At 41.0% G+C, this 21791-nt stretch overlaps 1 protein-coding gene across 1 annotated transcript; it reads left to right on the forward strand.

Moving 5' to 3' along the window:
* Positions 1–10465: 10465 nt before the first annotated feature.
* On the forward strand, positions 10466–19631 carry LOC142413686 (kazal-type serine protease inhibitor domain-containing protein 1-like). The gene is made up of 4 exons (XM_075510063.1): positions 10466–10922; positions 16556–16716; positions 18351–18495; positions 19492–19631. The coding sequence occupies exons 1-4, from the start codon at positions 10466–10468 to the stop codon at positions 19629–19631; spliced, it is 903 nt and encodes a 300-aa protein (XP_075366178.1).
* Positions 19632–21791: the final 2160 nt, after the last annotated feature.

The raw sequence follows: 21791 nt of genomic DNA on the forward strand, positions 1-21791 counted from the left end.
AATAAATAAAAGCTGGTTTAAATTACAGCCTTTTGTTACACTTAGGATCAGACAACGGGCTTCTTGTTAATCTGAGGTGACTGTTAAGTCTGTAATGAATAATTTGATGCATTTTCTTTCTCCTTACCCTTTCGAGATCTGTGTCTCAGACTGCAGTTTTCCTCAGACTTCCTGTGGTTTGAAACTCTTAAACTGTGTTTTACTCACTTATTGAATTCTCCTGGGGAATTGCTATTGAACTGCAAGCTGCTTTGGTTGAGCACAAAAATCTGTGCTATGTCTTACTTTCTTCATCAGATTAGTGCAGGTACTTATAACTGCAAACAAGAAGTCCATATTTTGGGAGCTAACATTTGGGTGATCATCCCTGCTAGTAAGTTAAATGAACAGAAGAGTTATGAATTGTGAACTGAGAAGAGGAAGCAAATTTAGTTCTAGATACAGAGTTGGTTTTTTCCTCCTCTAAAAAGAAAGGCTTTTGTGTAATGTCATTATACTCTACAGGGAGATCCCAGATCCTAAGCAGAGACACATGTATACTGGCACAATTTTGAAACGGAAAAGATTTTTGAGATTCAGGGTGTACCAGGACAATGAGGTCCTGACTCCTGCCTTTACAGGCACAGGGCTTCAGCTGGGTCCACTGGGCAGCTGCATCTGCTTAGCGCTGAACTGTCTGGAGGCATGACCAGAGAATTTGACTTCTGGATTCACAGGCTTCCAGAGGGACATCTGGTTTTGGTTTTTCCACTATGTTGTAGGGGTTTTATTTTCAGTCACACTACAGAGTGCCTCCATTTACCCAAACCTCTACCAGAAGAGGGATTTGGATGGAAATGGCCTCTATTTGTTTCAATGTTTTTTTAGTTCCACTAAACTACAAAACATGTAGATTTTTATTAATTTGATACTCTTTTATGTTTTTATTGGATTAAGACCCCCAGAAAACAAATCCTCAAACTTCAGAGAACATAGAACTAAAGCTCCACAGGTAGGGTCAGTCCATACAGATGGCTCTCATCACTGCTGTAGGACCAAGCCCTCCCACCAGTCCAGAATTTTAAGTTTATCCAGTTTGAGACATATGCCCACCTGCACTGCCTCGTTTTAAATACAGACAGTATTTCCCTCTCGCCCCTGCAAGGAGACAGTAAGTTTTGGCTTTATACTATCAGTTCAGATTTTCCCAGAGATATCCTGCCATTTTCTTTCCCTGTAGTCTACAGCCCCTGGCTCTAGAGCACAAACATGAGTGGGTCTAGCTTTGTAATGTGCTGTGGTACAGGAGAGCAGCAAGACAGCAGTATCCTTTTCACTCTACTGATATAATAAGAGCAATCTACTCCTGCAGTATCAGTGGATACCATTTAACTGGTATTTTCTATAAGCTGAGCTAGTCACTTAAATAGAAAGCCTCTTCAGTGCAGCTTTAGATTTGTGTCAGTTGTCATGAAATGTAGTGACAAATGTAAGACCAGACCAACTCTTCAGGACAGCTTGTGCTTTCAGACATCGACTTTAGGACAAGTAGGTCAGCATTCAATGCAAAAACATTACGACTTTCAGTGCATGCAAGATGTTTGTGTTTGGTATCTCTGGCCACACTGTGGCTGGAAAAGACTGAGACTTCTAAGACTGTTCCATCAGCCTGGACAGAAAAACAATCTAAAGTACGCCCTGCTGGACAGGGACAAAGACATTTGCCCTGCCAACTCAAACAGGAAGCTAGCCAAGCTAAAAGCACTGGGTGGAATCCTGAGCCCATTTAAGTTAATGGGAGTCTGGCTATTGATTTAAATGGACTCAGGCCTTTACTTCTTAACTCATGTTCACGCACAGTTTTCATTCATATTCCCTCACTTAATGCTGTTTCCAGCTTCCGTGCCTTTTATTAGGAACAAACATGCAAAGCTAAGAGCTATCACAGATGAACTACCCATGTTACTGACACCCTCAGCAACAGCAGGATAGTAAAGGGGCCAGGACTAGCGCTGGCCTTCTAGAAATCGGCAAATGCAACCTGGAGCCCTGCCCCGTCCTGACCCCAAAAGCATAAGCATTAATGAAAGGTAGGACTAGCAAATATCCCTAGACAAGCCTCATCTTCCCAGAAGCACAATTTCGTCTTCAGCATTTGTGACAGAGATCCACCATTGATGTTTGTTTGTCTAACCTTCAAGTATTTAGATGAATGATCTTGTCTGGAGATTACTCCTTCTGACCAGAGGTATGAACCCGAAAGCCCAGGGGTGCTAATCTGCAGGATTCTTTGATGCAGTCCTGTTTGTCTGTAGACAACACACAAAGTCCTCCCAACAGCAGGAAATCTAATAGCAAGCAAGAGGCAATGCCTGTGCACTCAGCCCTTCTTTCAGTGGCAAGCGCTGCCCCTCTGGGCTTGTCTCAAGCATTGCTTTCCGTCCTTATTTGCTCTGAAGCTTCCTCCTGTCCTCTCTCACAACTTTCACCTCCTACTGCTGCGTAGCTCACGGGTGCCCAAACCATCCCAGACTAAAGCCAGTAAAGCCTCCCCTCCCCACACACAAGCTGCATGTCCCCTCCACTGGACAGCACAGTGCATCTCTTTTCAAGCTCTCTGGTCGCAGATGAACATAAATGTCCATCAGAAGTGTTACATTCTGGAACAATTCCAACCAAAGCTCAGTGGTGGGAGGCAAATTCCTGCTCTCTTCTCCAGCCTCTTTGCTGGGTCATTTTGATCTGACCACCATTGACCAGGCAACAGGCTTTTTACAAGACTTATTTGGAAGCTGTATTACCAGAGCTCACAGCCTGAACCTATGTCTGTTGCAGACTGTATTTCCCTTTGTAACAATGGTCAGAACTAATTATGTCTTTGAAGGAGATACAGGAAGAAGGGCTGGAGTCTGATTTATGATTTAGCCTGAGGAAAGGGAGGCTTCAGCCCAGCTGGCAGCTCCAGGAGGTCCTACTCTGCCTTTCCAGACTGTTGTGGGACTACAGGGGCCCTACCAACACCATGCGGGCTGTGGGCCTCACTGACTGCAGCCCTTAGCTCTGCATGCTCCAAAGGGGCAAGTGAATCATTTGAGAATATCCCATTTATACCACTGCTCTGGCACAAAACAGGAAAGACTCGCACTTTGAAAAACAACCTTGGAAGTTTCAGCGGGGGTCCTAGTTACCTCCTCCTTAGCCGTTCTGCATAGATCTCAGAGCAATGCTGGCCTGGGTGGAGGGTCTGGCACCAGGGGCAAATCCTATTTCCCTCAGGAGATAAGAGTATTTTATGCAAGATCCACGTGCAGCAGAGACAAGCTGCTGCACAAGACAAGAATTTTGCTTTATATCAGAAATTAGTTTCTAGTTGCTTTTCTAGAGAAGGACTGTTGCAGTCTATCTGTACATTCACTGTAACGGAAAACACTACTTTTTTCAGTATTGCTGTGTGAGAGAAAGCAGGTGAAGCGGAAGGAAAATCCGGCAAGTTTCCTCTCTGTGCCTGATTTCCTGGCTGCTTTTAGGGACAGGTAGTTTTTGCTAATGAGACTTTCCATTATAAAGTTTCCATTGCTTTGGAAAATATTAACTTTGCTGGGTAGATCAAACAGGCCCTGCAGTTATAGTTAGAATATCTTAAAGATTTAGTTCCCAGTAATAACAGGGCTAAACCACAGCACCGCCAGAGGCAAAAACTGTATTATTTGAAATGAAACTTCTCATAAATATCCAGCTATGAAGTCATTTTATATCAGCGGCTCTTATATAAACTGGACAAGGCAAACTGTCCTATCCATCAACATTAAGGCTGCCAAGAAAAATTACTCTATATTAGTTGTCTGCAAGTTTCAGAGATTTCCCTCTCTGTTAGGCTTTCCCAGGAAACACTGTGGTTTTCTCTTTTTAAGAACTTTGCTGGTACAGGCAACTAGTAGCACTGTCATCTTTGGGCTTAAACCTACTCTTGTCTGCCTCCTTTCACTGTCTCGCTGGTGGAAATGGATGGACAGATACACACAAACACACCTGGCTCTCAGCAGCCACTGCCCAGAGCTAACGTTACTTTTCGGTCTTTGTTAGGTAGAAGCACCTCAAAGCATTAGCAGAGCTAGGACCGTGTTGGTTTTGGGTTTTTTTGATTTTTTTTTTTTTCTTCCCAACCCTCTCCAAATGCTTAGAGCATGTTTGTTGCAGGTCCACAATAAGGACCGGGTCAGTCTTCAAACATAGTGCTGAAAGTTGAACTCGGGAGGAGTTGAGAATAGCAAGGGGCAGACACGGACATTGCTAGCCAATCTCACACTCATACCATCCATCCCTTGGTGACATGGGTAAGTGGGTGCCACCCACAACCCTGGGACAGGATGGGGACCCCAGGGCCTTACCTATATCTCCCACCCCTTTCTGCTCGCTGCCTCCAGGCCCCCCAGCCCATTGCCCCATTTCTGTCCTGCTGCTTGTAGCTGGCAGCATGTGCAAGACGCAAATCCTTGTGCTCTTCATTTTTTTGTCTGTTTTTATGTGGCAAGGTTTGATGTTTTCCCCAAGCTCCGGTGTCTTTGAAGCCCTGCTGTACCTGATAGCACTACTGTATCACTGTTGATGTAGACAGTAATTGCCTTTGACACACAAATTGTTTTACTCCACATTAAACTGCAGCATCTGCTGCAGTAAAACATGACACCTGAAAATACCGTGGTCTGCGCAAAACAATGGGGATGCTTTTCCATTATCTCTCTCTAAAATTAAGGCAGAAGGTGGACAAACCTTCATGCCCCCCTCCCTCAAGAGGAAGGAGAATGATGCTGGCTATTGTTTCCGTATTGTACTTGTGATTAAAGTGTACAGAGAAAGGCTAAGATGAGCAACTAAGATTTGCTGGGCTGGAAATGTGGGCAGGACAAATGGGGGAAATGCCCTTGTGATACTTTCTGTGCAAGTTTCCTCACAGTAACTCTTGCCTCTCAAAAGAACAGCTTCAGAGAAGTGCTTGATTACCTACTGCTGACTCCCTAAATGTTTCCAGTATCACCTTCCTGTTATGGGACAGGAGGCTGGGGTGTTTCTGGGTAAAATTACAAAGCTTTCAGAAATTTGGTCTACTTAAAGGATAGCAGAGACATGAAGCAGGCTTGAAAAGAACCCTTGAAATATCTGCCCCCTAGGAAGGAAATACTAGCTTGTGAAAAAGGATTTCTAGACTTGTTTGTGTGAAAAGGAATCAGTAAGCCTATATTGAATCAAACCAAAGCATTTGGTGCTAGAACAGTGCTAGCAGACCCTTCTTTTGTCTTTGCATGTTAAAATTTGAATGCCTACAGTCAGCAACAACAATGATGCTGAAATGTGAAACAGAGCTACTGCTGGAGATAGGTCCAAGGTGAGTCACCAAAAGCCTAGCCAAAGCCTTACATGAAAGCAGTCAACTTTCAGGCAGGATACACACATTAACTTCTTCCCCCTGCCTCATTTTTGGTAAGCTACATGTAAAAGAAAATAAAAAGGGGGCAAAAATAATGATCCTCTATTTTAACTTTACAAAGAAAATAATTAAAATATATGTTATTAAAATATGCAAAATTTATAATTTAATTATATAATTACACAGCCTCGTAGTCTAATAGCCCCACTGTATTTTGCCTATTAGTGAACAATTGCTTTCTTAAAGCTCACAGCAGAATCATTTACTTGATGCTGGAGAATAAGTTAATTACGGATCTCCTGCCTTTGATTAATGGATTTAATAATCATGTTACAGTAGAATTAACTTATACTTCATGTGCTTACAGCACTAATGATGAGATTCATGAAAGCAATGTGTCAGCAAATAGGACTGGCACCAAAAAAGGAAATGCTTGGAGATCCCAGGACTGCCTGTGCCTGTATTGCTGCTGGTCAGCAGTTCTGTTAGGAACTTGCTAATGGCATCCAACCATTTTTGCCTCATCTATCATTAATCTCCACTATTTGCCGCTTATTTCTACAAAACCAAATACTGTTTTCAGACAAGCTGAGCACCTCAACTGAAGCTCAATTCTGGAGCGGGGGGGGGGGAGCAATTATCCTAGGAGATTGGTATAGTAGCAGGTAACGCATATACCCAATAGGCACAGCCACCTGTAGTCTGCTATTACCTAGTATAACAGACTAAACATTAATTTTCTTCAATGCTTCTTTTGTGCACATAATACAAGTATAAAGTTTCTTAGATAGAAACACTTTGAGTCAGCCAAGATTTACTCTCTCTAAAGGAGCCTCAATATAAGGTACTTAATACAACCTAAGAGACAGAGCACTATAGTTTCCAAACTTGACTTCACCTGTTCAAGGAGAGGAACCCATTACAGGACTGAGAAAGTAGAAGGGACACTTCAAAGTTTTTTGTGTTTTGCCATTATTCCTCACAGGGCTCCTGTGCGTCTCTGTGTAAGAACCAGATTTGCAAGTCTGGCAGGAGCCAGATTCAGAAACCTTTACTTAAATAAAACTCGCATTGACACAAATGAAAACAGAATAAAGAGCTGAACCATGTTTTGTCTGAATGAGCAGTACCTCAGGAATCACTAGCAATAGGATTTCAAATTGCATCAGCCATGTACCTTATCTATTACCATGCAAAGCAGAATAATGCAATACAAGTCAGCAGCTTAGCATAACACCAGGCCCCAAGAAGAAGGCAGGAAATGAATAGGAATACAATTTCCTTAACAATTCACTTACAGGAATTACTCTGCAAGACATTGCCCACGTCCTGGTGGAAGATGCACTCTGAAGGTACAAGAAGTGCTAGGCCATTTTGCCATGTCCCCTCACTGCCTATCATCCAACTCAAGTACTGCCTCTTCCACGGGATGGTGGCAGAACTCCTTACACTGATCACACCATATGGAAATACCTAGAAAAAGCCAGGGAAGTGCTGCATGGCCAGCACTACCCTGCCTGCTGAGACCAAGGGTACACTAATGCTGTTCAACCTGCCTGTTAAAGAAATTATTCACCAGAATGTTATTTCACAGCTGATGGTTGAAAGCTCCTCTCATGCAGTACAGCTGCTTACCTCCTCCCCTTGTTGGAGGGGTCGCGGAGGCCTCGTCTGCACTGCTTGTCAGCTCTCCAGGCAGCATTTGGGGGATGGTGTCTGAAAAGCAGACAGTGTACTTTGGTGCCTGTCTTGCAGCTCCACCAGTGACATTAATCCACTGCTGCTTGTGTTTTGTTCTGGGAGATCTTTAGGGTTAAGATAATTCAAAGTTTGTGATGAAAATCAACACTTTTTTCCGCCAAACCCACCAAAGCAAGCTTCAGGGATTAGAGACATACTGAAATAATGCATGTTTTATTACTGAACCAGATGGGGCTATGCCTTTAGGTGTGCCGCTTCAAACCCAGCTGTATATCCTGTTCTCTTTCCTTGCTCCCCCTTGCTCTGACCCTGCCACACATCCATCCAGTGTGGAGAGTTACAGCAACGTTCTTCTCAGCTTGTCACAGCTGGCTTGCTAATGAAAGACATTTTAGACAGCTATCAGGCCATTTCTCCATGTCATAGCACAGTGCTTTAACCTCTCCTCACCCCAATTTGTTCCAGGTGAGCTCAGGAATCAGTGCCCAAATAACCTTCAGCTGTAGATCACTTATCAAGTGGCAGCGGTTCAAACCAGACCACAGGCATACCCAGTTCTTAATTTAGAGGCTGAACCCACCAAGAACTCGGGTTCATTCAGATAAATGCCAAAAATGCTTTCTAGGATATTTATGATGGGTTTCCTCAGTGCCAGGACACAGGAGGTACTTCCTTATATACTTCTGTTTTACAGCCTCAAATCACATGTTTCCTGGAAGACGACAGGCAAAGTTTAGCCTTCACACGGGCACTGCTGGCCTGCAGCCCCTCCCTCCTTTGGCCCCACTTTGCATATATGGTTTCACCACTATAAACATTTTTTTTACTTTATATGAGCTTAGCAAATCCTTGTCCTCTAGATACTCATCCCCTACAGCTGTAGGCACAAATAATAAAATAGACAGTGATGAGTAGACCCTATAATGCAAAACTAAATGTCCAATTAGAATTTGATGAGGAAGTGTGAAATAAAACACATTAAACAGAATAAGAAGGTGGGACAAGAAATCAATTTCCCATTAAATTCAATGGTTCCTTTTTTTCTGACTCTCAATGTTAAAAGCATCAATTACACACATGATTTACTCCTTTACAGTCTGATTCTGTGCTCAAAGCAAAAACATGCATTACAGAATATGAATTAGCCCAGCTGTCACAGGGAAATAAGCAGTGCCCTGTAGGTCTCTCCAGGCTGGCTTTAAGAAGTGCTCCACCAATGTAAGCCAGAGGGAAATTGCATTACATGCAGTTTGGGAGAAGGAAATGATTTTGAAGCAGCCTGCTAGCAAAGCAAGAAGTAATCTCAATTGGTGCAGAAGGTACGAAGCTGAACTTGGGAAAAGCCATGGAGATGTGTGGGATGGAAAGTAAACACACATCCCCAAAAGATTTGCCTTTGTGGACATGACCAGAGGATGCAAGGCTAGTACAACAAAAAGCATCCTTTGCTGAGCTTATGTAAGCAGCTAAGCACCATGAATATAAAAAGAGTAGAAAAAGCCGCTTGTGGATGATTTCAGGACAAGTATGCGCAAGCATGAGTTCTCTTTTATTTCATCTTCTTAACAATGTCTTATATGTAAGTCTTGAAAATGTGATGCACAGAGTTATTTTTAAGCTAACAAACACACAAAGATGTTTCACAGAATCACAGAATCGTATAGGTTGGAAAAGACCTTTAAGATCATCGAGTCCAACCATAAACCTAACACTACCAAGTCCACCACTACACCATGTCCCTAAGCACCTCATCCAAATGTCCTTTAAATACCTCCAGGGATGGCGACTCAACCACTTCCCTGGGCAGCCTGTTCCAATGCTTGATAACCCTTTCAGTGAAGAAAAATTTCCCAATATCCAGTCTAAACCTCCCCTGGCGCAACTTGAGGCCATTTCCTCTTGTCCTATCACTTGTTACTTGGGAGAAGAGACCGACCCCCACCTCTCTACAACCTCCTTTCAGGTAGTTGTAGAGAGCATCACACAGAGATGTAGAGCATCACAGAGTTGTAGAGAGTTTCATTTGTAGGGAGTGGTGATCTTTGACCCATGCTATTGAGCCATACTTGCAGGGTCTGTAAGTCCATTATGCTTCACTTCCACCTAACAGACAGTACGATGCATCTCTGCCGAGCTGCACATGGTTTGAACAGTGGTAACAGCAGCCTATGATCTATAGACAAGGAATCTCCTCAGCGCTGCAAGGGAGAGGAGTTTTCTGGTAGGAGGCAGGATGATAAGGAGCATGCGTAAATCCTGAGATGTACAAAGAAAAGTGCAACACCTGGCGAGAAATGACCCTGCAAACCCACCTCCCTGAACTGGCAGAAATTTATGCACAGAAAAAGTGGGAAAAGAAATTGGACTTACCTCTTCCATCCTCCTTCATGACTCACAGGGCAAGCACATCTTAAGAAACAAAGACAGAAAAGTACTATGAAAAGACAAGTGATGCCTCTAATACTTCAGCAAAACCTCCTTCTGGTGTGTCTAAAGATGTTGTGGCGGCTTGCTCATGTCTGTCTATGTCCTAAACCTTTTGCACTTTGTTCTTAGAGCCAAACATGGACCACCTTATTTTGGGTTGCAAATCACAGATACCCATAAACACCGAAAAGAAGCTAAATGTAGAGAACAATGGGTTCTTTAATGGGTCTAGGTACCTCTCATCTTAAATCCAAGAGTTTAAAGTCAATTCCAGCTGCCTTGGATTGTCCCTTGCTTGTAAAGAGCCTGTAGGTAAATTGTTAATTCAGAACCCCCTAGCTGTGATCATTAATGGATGAAATTTGGTGTTCAACTTTGCTCCAGTCTCTAGAACGCTGGCTCAGCTCTAGGGTACTGGTATCTTGGGTGCTACTTTGTACCCACGTTTATCTTTTTGTGGCCATCTTTTTGGTCACATGATGAGGGAAAGAAAAAAAAAAAAAAAGCTGCTAGCAGTTAATTTCTTCATTTTGCACTAATTTACCCCGTTCCCCTTTCTACAATAGCTGCAATATAATGTTGTTTCAGCAGAACAGCGCTTTGCAAATTTGGCTCAAGGAGACACTGAGCAAACAGCTTTTCAGAGAGCTTCAACTCAGCTGTCAGAAGGGGCAGTTTGGTTTCTGTGCAAGCAATACTCACATTCCAAACTGCATTAGAGAAAAGCCAGTGGGCTTGTATGCATTTTTATTATCAGTTCCAGATTAGGAATCTGATGCTAATTTCTTTCTAAAGCCTGCGTTTGCAGTAGAATTTATATTCTAGCACAAAAAAAGGATTGTGATGTTTTTCTCTCACTAGCTCACTCTTTGCCCCCCCCCTCCCCCGGCTTTACTCCAAGGACCTTTTCTGCTTGTTCGTTACATTCTCAAGATGAAGTACCCGATGGTTACAGCAGTGCTGGTAGTACTGGTGCAGGTTTCTCAGAGTTTCCCTGCCTTGTACCACCGAGGTTGGTGGAGGCTGTTAAGGGAAGGAGATAGTTGTGGAAAATGCGATTTGGCACTTTGCTCTGAGCCTGAAGACTGTCCAGCCGGGACTGTATTGGACCGTTGCGGCTGCTGTCCTGAATGTGGAAATGCGGAAGGTCAGATCTGCGATTTGGACCAGGGCAATAATTTTTACGGGCAATGTGGGGACAACCTTGAGTGCAGGCTGGATACTGATGAAGCAAGGTTTGGGGAAGTCCCTGAACCCCAGTGTGTGTGCACATCTCAAGACAGCATCTGCGGACCTGAAGGGAAAACCTATGAGAACATCTGTCAATTCAACAAGGCTTATGCTACGAAAAGAAATATCAGCATGAAACATAAAGGACCATGTGAATCAGGTAACATGTACAGAGGCACTTTCAAACTGAGAAAAGATCTGATTCTTATTTTTAGATGTGTTACTAGATGCTCTAGTCTAACTTTATTGAACTAATACTGCATTTTTGTTATAATTATCTTGTTATAATACTACTTTGCGTTAAACGTGGTTTAGCAGCTGGTACTCAATCTTGTATGTTATAAGCCTCTATATTAGATAAGTAGATTTAAATTACATGGTGACTAATAAGCCATAGGTCTCCAGACTAGCTCCGCTCTGAGTAAGCAGAGTATGAGCTATTTTCTGCAAAAATTGTATGTGTAGTTGGGAGTAGGTAAATGGATAGGATAGTCTGGGAGGACTGGACTAATAATTATTATTATATGAAGACTGACTTGATATTAAAGTGGTGATAGCAAGGCAGATCTCATTCATATATATACACACACATATACGTATATATGTGTGTATGCAGGCATGTATCCATCTGTGTGTATATATGGTAATCAGTGAAGTAGAGGCAATAGAAGAAGATAGGGCTTAATTAACAGGTCTGTTCTTTTTACAAAAAAGTCCAAAATAATCAAATTTCTGAATCATCATAAAATCTAGGTAACCCATGAAGTGGAAATCCAAAATTAGAACAAAATCAAACTGAAATAATTTACCTAAAAACATTACAGTGCATAAACAGTTCTCTGCAAGGATTGTTAGTGGAAGGTTGTACGGGGGAATCCTGCCTCCTGCTCAAAGGCTGTTCTCATTCTTCACATTATTACAAGTCTTTACTCCTTGGCACCTTTCACCTAAGTCACATGAATATAAAATTAAAAGGCAAAAATGAACAGGCTTTTGTTTTCTGAATGAGAAATATTTTTTTTAAAGTTAATGAAAGATTTTCTCAAATGAACTAAGTAGAAGAGGTCTCTGAGTCACAAATGGTCACACGACGGTCTGGGAATCGGAAATTGCATCTCTGGCAAAGGTCCATATATGGGAGTAACTCAGGTACATTTTACCCATTCCTTGCTAGCAGTCTGTTGCCTCCAATGTAGACTGTATGCTGTGCTTTTATATTGAATGAACACTGGATATTGAATACTTAAAAGGAAAAGTGATGAACAGCTAATACCAGACTTCTTTCCTCTTTCTCTAGTTGCAAGAGAAACATCCATTAAAGAATCTCTTATTTGCCATTAGGGTATTAAGCTGGGAAATGAGGCTTGTCAGTAAAGAGACATTCAGAAAACAATACGTACCAGTCCACAGTATGATTGAAAGCCTGTTAGCCCTTGGGTAGGTGTTATTATTTGGGATTAAAACAGCGCTAGTTCTTGCGGCATAACCCCTTCAGGAAGATTTCCCTTAGAAGTGCCACTCAAGTAGCAACTGATGTTAACTTTGCAGCAGAGGTAGCTGTTCAGGCATACAGGCTTAAAGCAATGGTCTGCTCCAATTAATTAAACAGAACTGGCCACATACAAAAAGCTTTAATTTGGAAGTACTATCACTTTTAATTGCTGGTGTTGTAATCCACCAGGCCTTGCAGTCACCCCTGAGGCCCACAACACTGCTCATCAAGCAGGAGGAATGAGCTCAGCTGCTCTGCATGCAGGCATCATCCCCAGTGCTTTCCCACTGCTTCCCTGGCTCCCCAGAAAGGCTGGACCCTCTCTCCAGCAATGCAGAGAAATGTCCTAGGATCGCTCAGCTTACTGAATTGCACAGAAGCCTGGAGGAAAGTTCATAGCCATGTCAGTGCTGCGCAGAGTTTAGTTAAGAAAAGTGGGGGCCATCTCCTTGGCTCTTGAAGAGGAAAGTGCCCAGCTGGCGTATGAGCCCAGCTGCAGCAGAGCACTTGAGCCTGAGGTGGGTGCTGGGCCCACCGGGGAGGGAGAGCACAAGTGCCCCTCTTCTCAACCTCTCTGAGCAGCAGCTGACCATGCTGGGTTTGTAGGTTGTGTTTTAGACCCTGGAAGGAGCCTGGGCCTTTCAGCGAGCAGCAGGGCAGAGGGGTGCTACCACGGGGGGGTAGCACCATGCCTTGGTCCCCCGTTAGAGTCTACCAGTAAGCCCCCTCTTCGCCACGACAGCTATCTGAAGCAGCACAGTGGGCATGTGAAAATGCACTGTGATTTAGGCTGTTTTTTCATGGCTGCAACTGATGACAAAAGGCAACAGGGAGTCTGGCTCTACGAGCGGCAGCCTCGCTGTGGCACTCGCTTTCTGCTGACTCCAATTTGCATGAGAAACAAACACTGAACACTGTGGGGTTTTGGTACCAAGCTATAAATATAACCTTCACTCAACTCAAAGTACTTTGTTTTGTTATTTTTCCTTCAAAGCATCTGCTGTTTCCTATTGATGCCAAATGGATTAATTGTATACAGCAACCAATGAATAAATAAATAACAATAAAGTCCTTTCATCAGAAGAGTATAGCCTTTTATCTTTTGTCTATCACCAGAAAAAGGGGAAGAAAAAGGTCTAGCTCCCTAAAGAAACACTGAAAAAGCCCTTCTTTTCCTGAAAGCTAGTTTTGATCAGTTTATCTAATAATTTACCAAGGTTACTAAGTACATTGATTATATACAGATTCTCCACACTTAATCCATCCCCATTCACATTCAAACCTCTCTTGCTGATGATTTAACAATGTAACAGAACAATCTAGAAGTGATTCTCTTTATATTTAGCTGTGTCACATAATTTATTTTAAATGTAAATTTTGGAGTAAAAAAAAAGAACAATCCACAAAATTTTCTGCCATTTTCATCAAATCAGAAATAGATTAGCAAAAATTAATACGAGTTAAGGGGAAAAAAAATCATATTATCTAATGCATTAGTCTGGAGTGATGTTGGGTTAATGTTGATAGTGAAAGGTGAAGCAGTATTTTGACTTTTCCTGGCTTTTGGTTTATGTCTTCTGTAACACATGAGGATAATTCATGACTGGGACTGTGAAAGGAAAGGAGCAACTACTGCGCATTCACCTCCAGACACTGAGTCATCAGAATGCTTTCTATAGCTACCAAGAAAAATGTATCTACTGCAGGAATCAAAATGACAGGTTATCATAACGGTAAAGAACTGTTTCTAAAGACACAGTTACGCAAAAAAACCACACACAGATATGCACGGGAGAATTTGGCTGAACACAAAATCTGAAACACTCAAAAATGAAGTTTGTAAATTTCTGTTAAAATGCTACATCATTACCTCAATTTTCTTCTGTAAAATACAGCAAAATGGTGTTGTGAGACACATATTATTTTATTTCTGGAGGCACTTCAAGTTTCAGTAGATAATGCAAGTATTTATTGTGTGTTCAGATTCAGAAAAGGCAGTGTGGTTAGATCAAAACTGTAGTTCTTCCTACTTGCTATGAGTTTGATCTCACATGAGGCCAGTCCTGGTCAGCCCTGGTCCAGCAAAGCCTTAACTACCTCTACAAAAGTACTCAGCTGGGTGGGACGCAGACCATATCTAGACATTTCCATCTGAGCTATCATCCAGATTTCCTTACAGTTAATGGAGGAAGGGCTATTTCCAGCGTGGAATTCGTCTTGGTATGGTAGACAGTGCTAGGCAACTTTCTCGTACCTGAACAGCTGTAATGGAGATTTGTAATTCAGACCCTTCTGTCCTTGAGGCTAAGGATGTGTTTACATGGCGTGGTGAAGCCAGAGCCCTCAGCCTGGCGTGGCTGAGCCCCAGCTGCGGACAGTCACACGAGCAGGACTCAGTTCCTGGCAATACTTCAGTGTTGTCTGTGTATCCGTAGGACACCTGTGGTAGCACCAGAACAAAAGTAGTGACCGGTCAACATCTGCCTATTTAAAAAGTTGTTCATGCTGCCTCTGTACAGGAATAATTTAAAGAACTCATGTGAGTCAGCGTAGACATTTGGTTTCTTTCTTACACTTTTAGCTTAACTACAGTGGATGTATCATTAAAAGGAGTGTGGTTGCACTGAGTTTTAATATTTCAAAGTATGTTTTAATATCAGACCCTATGTGATACGTTCATAGGCAAAAAATTTCTCATCCAAGATATTCAGTTAATGCTGATTTGAATACAAGATTTTTGAAATAATATACAGGTTCTGAATGATCAGTTCTCATGAAAGAACAAGCATTTAAGGGTTTAAGTATCCTAGTTTGAAAATCTTACTTTTGAAGAGTACCAGGATTGTTTAATGAGGCATTCATAAATGGGGAAATTGGCACTTTGCTGTACAATTTGTTTGCAATTAATTTTAATCAGTATGCATTTGATATTTTCTGCACAGATATCAATCCTGAAAAACTGACAAACATATTAGAAACTTTGCTTGAAAACCTGGAGCAGGCTGTTACAATTTCAAATGCTGAAGCATAAATGCTGTACCTACATATTGATTCAAATATTGCAAGTAAAAATATATTAATTATTTACTATGTTTCTATTTCCAAGCATCTGGGATCTGTACAAAAATAAAAGCAATAATTAAATACAAGTCCAATGGCCCAGAAAATGCATTCATTTTTAAGCACTGGTATGGAAATGGATAGAAAACAGACTTTAGAAGGAAAAACGTTTCTTGGTGAGGACAAATAGGATCAGGAAAAAAGTAGAGATCTCCAGCAGAGGAAAGCTGTGATAACAGTAAATATGGCATTTTGCTCTCTGCTGCTAAATATCATCATCTCTTGTTAACATTTAGTATGTTCATACATGCTTACAGAGGGATATGTATTTAAATCATGTACGAATGCATCAGGTGATAGTTCACTTTTTTAATGTCTTCGAATCCCTGGACTGGCTCCCCCTCGTGGTTAACTTCAGCTTTGTCTTTGGGAAAAAGTGGGAGGGGATAATTCAAAGGCAATAAATAAACAGTGGAGGGGGATAAGGGTAAGAGAACAATAGGAAACGAGTAAGTGGAAATCTAATAATTATAATAAACATAACATAAATCCTTATAAAAATAACTGGATTTCAATCATGTTTATTACTTATCTCATAACAAGAACATTAGATGAAATTGATAGCAATTGAGGATAAATGTGAAACATATTAATGCTGTTATTCTGTAACTTGCTGCAATGAGTTCCATGGGTAACAGAGGGGGATAAGATTTTAGCAAGTTCAAGGAAATTATGTACTCAGAAAACAAATTTTGACAAGCTAGCAATCTCAGTATTTTAGCTTTTAAGCTAAGCAAAATGTAACAGAAATTAAGAAGAACTATCACGTACAATCAAGTTACTCTGTGATTGTCTGCTGCAGAATTTCTTGTACTTTCCTCTGAAGGTCTAGTTGAGCACTGGCTGCTAGCCTGGTGGGCCCTGAGTCTAGTCCACAATGATAGCTCATGGGACACAAATCAAACTTTTAATTTCATGAAGTTTCATGATCATGTGCAAGGGGAAGGACAGATGGGTCCTTTGAAATAAGTGTTTTTGAAAAGCCTGTTCACCCTTTAATGAGACGCAAGGTGTTCTGAGCTTTAAAAGCTGCTTGGAATCATGTGGCTCTTCATAATGTGTAAGATGGCAAAAGGCAAACTGGTTTTATCATGTAAAATAGGAATTAATGTTCTATGCTTTTGCGTGTGTTGTCTTTTGCTCACTGTCTTTTAAAGCACCATTATGTCGGTTCTTTGCAGCTCCTGTTATTTCTATGCCACCTCAGGATGTCCAGAATTTCACAGGCAATGATGTCATTTTTGGCTGTGAGGTGTCAGCCTACCCTATGCCACACCTTGAATGGAAAAAAAAGGGGAATAAAATGTTTCTGCCAGGAGATGACACCCACATCTCAGTACAGGTAAAACTTGAGTTTTCCACCTCATACAGTTTGGGATGAGGGGTAGGGGGATTAATCAGAGAATTCTTCCTACAGGATACAATACTGTTGCAATAAATAGATTCCCAATAGGAGCCCTCTAACTACGTAAAGAATTCTGATTTCAGTCAGTGCAAGGAACATTATTTTGGCCGTCCAAGCAGAAGAAATAACAGGGAGGGTACCATCCAGCCTGCTTCAGGGAAAGCAAAGATGGAAGATTCTCCTTATATAGGTATGATTCTGGAAAAACTGAATGAACATATATATGGAACCGTTTAGGCTACTACCTAAAAGAAGGTGCATTCTGGGAAGGATGGCTGTTGGCAATTATTTTCTACTCTTGATGCAGAAGCACAATTCTGGCAGGTATCTAAACTTCTCCTTTGCAAGATGCTGTTTCTGGATACCTGCCATTTGGGTTCAGTCCCTGAGACATTCAAAAGAAAAGCAAAGAAACTTGCTCATTTTATGGAGGATACTGTGTTTTAATCTGAGGGGAAAGAGTAGAATGGCATTAGTATAGGCTTCAGGTAGATCTACAAACTGCCTGAAAGTTTGAGCTAAAATTAAATAAATCAAAATGCTAATTCTTTTAAATGGAAATAACATTCTGTGGAGATGAGCTAACAAAGCCAGATGTACAGGCAGACAGCAGTAAGGCTGAAGCCTGCATCTGCAGGCCTTCTCTAATGGACCAAGAATATGAATAGAGACTATGCAGAGAAATGCATGGAAAACCTAGCTTTCTGGATACACAACCCAAAAATGAGAAGATCCAATGGACACGGGGCATAACCTGAACAAAAAGGTAGAGAGAAAAAGCACAGAAAAAGCTAATTAAAGTACCAAAAGTACTGAAGTACTAAGAGTCTAAGTTATTTAGAAATGTTTCCAGAGACAGCATGGACACAAGCGGTATTAGTGGACTTAAAAGTTGCTCAGAAAAAATGGTGCGAGGAGCCACATCCAAATGCTGGTCACCTCAGAAACTAAACTGAACCCTGTTAACCTATCTCATTAATAGAGGCAGCATGACAGCATCTCCATTAGCATTTGTTAATGGGTTTCTGTTATTTGTTTGGAAAAGAAAGCTCACCCTTTTAAGAGGCTTTAGCATGAGTGAGTTGAAACTGACTGTCACGGAAGTGTGAAAGCTCATGGTATCTCATGGCAATCCATTAAAACCTGGATGCTGAGTGCCAGCTGGGTCAGGCCCCTTGGTCCTGAACTCACCCAGACCCAGCTGCCACTCTCATCCCGAAGAAATTTATGAGCTTGAGAACAGGTGGCAATGCTTTGAAGCAGCAGCAAGAAGCAGTGCTGGGACAAAAGACAGGAGGAGCGCTGGGAAGCAGAAGCATCAAAAGGACCAGGAATCAGACTACTGTGAAGGGGAGTGAGGTTTAAAGAGCAGAGCAGGGCACGCATGAACTCGGAGGCACAGAGACAACAGGGTGTTAAAATACAAGGCAGCAGAATCACAGAGAATCAAAGCATGATGGCCATAAACAAAAAGCAAAGACTGGAATGATGTTTAATCCAGCCACAACTATTTTGACCAATGTGGTGTCTCCTAGCTACTTAATTTCAACTATTTCTTTCTCTTCTCAAAGGCAAGAGGTGGGCCTCAGAAGTATGGTGTGACAAGCTGGCTGCAGATTCAAGGCCTCAAAAAATCAGATGAAGGCGTTTACATCTGCCACACCAAAAATAAGTATGGTGCAACATACGCCTCTGCAAGATTGAAAGTCATTGATGGTATTTTTTTTTTTATTTGGACGTGAAGAATATAAAAATGCACACAAGCAGGCTGCAAAGGGCAGGTTTGTCAGAATGCAAATGAAGGATATGAGAAATTACCTAAAGATGTCCATATTTTAACTTTTCTGTGTGCTTTTCTTTTACTTTATCCCCTAACGGGAGATTCAGTCCTAGGAATTTAAAAGTCCTAAGTGCTTATGAATTCTGCTTATGAATTCTGAAAAAAAATACCTACATGTTAACATTGTAATATTTTGCTGCAAGTTATACCACCTGCCAGAAAACAGAAAGCTGTGGATTATAGCCACACAGCCGAGATGCGTATTATTCCACTATCCTTAGCCTACAGAAGTCCTTTGATGTTGCACCCAGAACAACAGCTTGCTGTAGCTGAGGGAGTCTTTGAATCATGGCAGTTCTGCTTAGCTGTTTATTTTTCAAAAAGTTAGGAAGGAAACAGATGTTGCTCCTTAATGAGTGTGTTTGGAAAGATCTAAGAAATAGCTTTACTATTGTTTTGCATTGGGCCCAGTCCTGCAGAATAACATCCTTCTTCCTCCGGGGAGAACTGGGTTTCCTGGCAAATGCAGGCTAAAGATGCATTGTCTTATATTTGCCTCCTGGTCTAGGGGACTTTGTCACTGGTCTGCTTTGTCACTGACCTTGTTTCAGCAAGTGGTTTTCAAAGCTTTATTGGCTCTGGTCATATTTTTCAGGTGCATAGGATCTGCAGAGGACTGAACTCATAGTTTACTAGTATTGGGAATTAAATGTATTTTCAACATCTTAAAATATGAATCATATAGAAATTTGCTCATATACCATGAGCTTTGATGGTATGAGGTCAAGTCATCGGATAAAAACCCTCTCCTTTTAATAGATGACTTAACAAGGATTCAGAAACACTGAGCTTGCCATGCAGATCCAAACCCATACTTTCCTCTTTGTTTCTATCTACAACTAATTTAATCTGGTATCAATCATGTCTTGCAGGCTCATCTCCTGCATTTGCATTTACTGATGGCAGTAGAAGTGCCAGCTACAGCATTGAATATGGGGACTATTATGATGATGAAGACCATACTGATGATGAAGATGAGGAAGAATATGAATCCGGGGACTATGAAAATTGAAACAACTCTAATAATTTTATACAGCTGTTGTCCAATACCTTTCACACTCTGTTATATTTACTAGCAGTCTCTGTGCTGTAAATGGCTCTTCTGATAACACACATTTTACTTGTGTATCCACCTTCCTGAAATCAACTTTGGCTGAAGTGTATCATACTACTTACCAGAAATAAGAACAGTTGTAAATCTATACATTTAGACCGCTAAATAAAATTCTTAAACATGCACCTGTCTACTAAGTATACTAAAGGGATCAAATTTTATATTAATTTTTAGAATGTAAATTATGTTATAATTTCTTTCAAAAATTCTAATTTGTCTAGCAAAAATGTCCACAGTTAAACAAAATTTTTACCTTGTATCAATTTCCTTTTTTCTATAACATAATAAGAAATTTCAAGAGATTGTTCACATGGCAACAAGCCTGAGTATGAAGGTTGCAAAACAGTCTTTAATCTCCTTAAGTTCATGTTTTCTCCTAAGTTTCAGCAAGATTTTCCTTCTCATTTGAAATGTTCCATGGTTAGTCTCATCACGGGTGAATTACGTGTCTTTTCGGGGGTTGTTTTGTTTACTTGTAATAGATACATGAAGCAATCACAGTCTAAAGCAAGTAAGTGCTGTTTTACTAGCAATACTCAAAAATACCCAGAAAAGATTTCTTGTGCATTCAAACAGATGAGCACACCTTTCGACTCCTTTTTGTAACAGTTCTTGTGCTTACTCCTAACAGTGTCGGCTTCTTCCCACCAGCCTAGGCAACGGTTCCAGATTTGGGATTGTATTTTTACGCTGAACAGCATCATGTTTGGCGAGAATCACTGCAGTTTAAAGAAGGCAGCTGTTCTGTAGCTCAGCGCATGCCCTTCAAACACACAGAGATCTGCACAACAGAGCCAGTATTTGTCCTTTGTCTTGGACTGTCCAAGACTTGCTCCTGTATCTGACCCATCTATACTGTGTCCAACTAAAGTGCATTCAGCATTGCCACACTTCTGGAAATGGCAGACAGAAAAGCAGACATCATTTCTTTCTGAAAACCACCAGAAGACATGCACATTTTTCAAACTGTCTCAACCACTTCTTGATCAGCATGAACCAGACAGCAAATGAAATGCAATTCAAAAACACAAGACTTCGAAGTATAAAGTGATCACCCTGAAAAATTTCTCCAGTTGCTTTTGTTAACTAATTATATGAAGGCTGGTTCTGAATTAATGAGTGATGGAAGATGCTAAACTATGAAAACCACTTTTGGGAGGCAGTTACACCTATTGGTTCCCATTGGCTGAGGACAGGTGAATAGCAGTAAATTACTGAACGACATTCATGACTAAGGAAGTAAAAGTTCAGGCATCTGCATGTAAAGCCTCAGTATTTGCAGTCTTCTTTATCCAATGCACAAATACATGTAGTGATTACTGCACACACTGAGGTAACTCAAAGTTAAATTAATGGTGTTAAGGAAGCTTTAAGGGCAATCTTACTGTATGCATACACATACTACGTAGATTTTTTAATGTATATACAGTGCATCACAAATTCCCCTTTAATGTGCTGTTTTGTGCTTTTTTGCCATTAGGCAGATTTTTCCTTTCAATTTGAATTACGTTAAGAGATTAGCTATAGGCTGTGTTTGCCCTGAGGTACTATTGATCTTTGTCCAGGTAGCAAACAAGCAAAGAATAATTTATTTTGTTTGACTTCCTGGAGTATTGTCAACTTATGAGTAGAAAGCATGCCATCGTGTCATTGAAAAGATTAATTGGTTTTAATTAGGAGTATGAAATGGCTTCATATTTAACTACTGATTTTGTTGTTATGGGCTCTTCCTGGTCTTCTTAGTGATACATCTAATAACTTTTTTTGCTTTGCCTCTATATATTAACTTGAACGTAAAATTGTCTGGTAGAAATCACTGAATTTTTTTTTTAAGTGGGTATTTTTTATCGAACTATTTAATCTGCAGACATATATTCAAGCTCAATTGTGATCTGCATTGCAAATGAATGAATTAGATTACTAAACCAATCACTAAATTGTGCCAATATATACTGGCACAGACTAGTACGTGGCACAGAAAATAATCTTGAAATCATTAGCTCTAGAAATAAATTAGAATTCTTCAGGGCCTTTTGCTGTTGTTAATGTAAAATGAAA

The sequence above is a fragment of the Mycteria americana genome, chromosome 8, assembly GCF_035582795.1.
Source record: "Mycteria americana isolate JAX WOST 10 ecotype Jacksonville Zoo and Gardens chromosome 8, USCA_MyAme_1.0, whole genome shotgun sequence".
NCBI lineage: Eukaryota > Metazoa > Chordata > Aves > Ciconiiformes > Ciconiidae > Mycteria > Mycteria americana.

Coding starts and splice junctions, on each gene's coding strand:
- LOC142413686 (XM_075510063.1), top strand. CDS start 10,466: ATGAAGTACCCGATGGTTACAGCAGTGCTGGTAGTACTGGTGCAGGTT. Junction 16,717..18,350: donor ACACCCACATCTCAGTACAG/GTAAAACTTGAG, acceptor CTCTTCTCAAAG/GCAAGAGGTGGGCCTCAGAA. Junction 18,496..19,491: donor AAGATTGAAAGTCATTGATG/GTATTTTTTTTT, acceptor CATGTCTTGCAG/GCTCATCTCCTGCATTTGCA.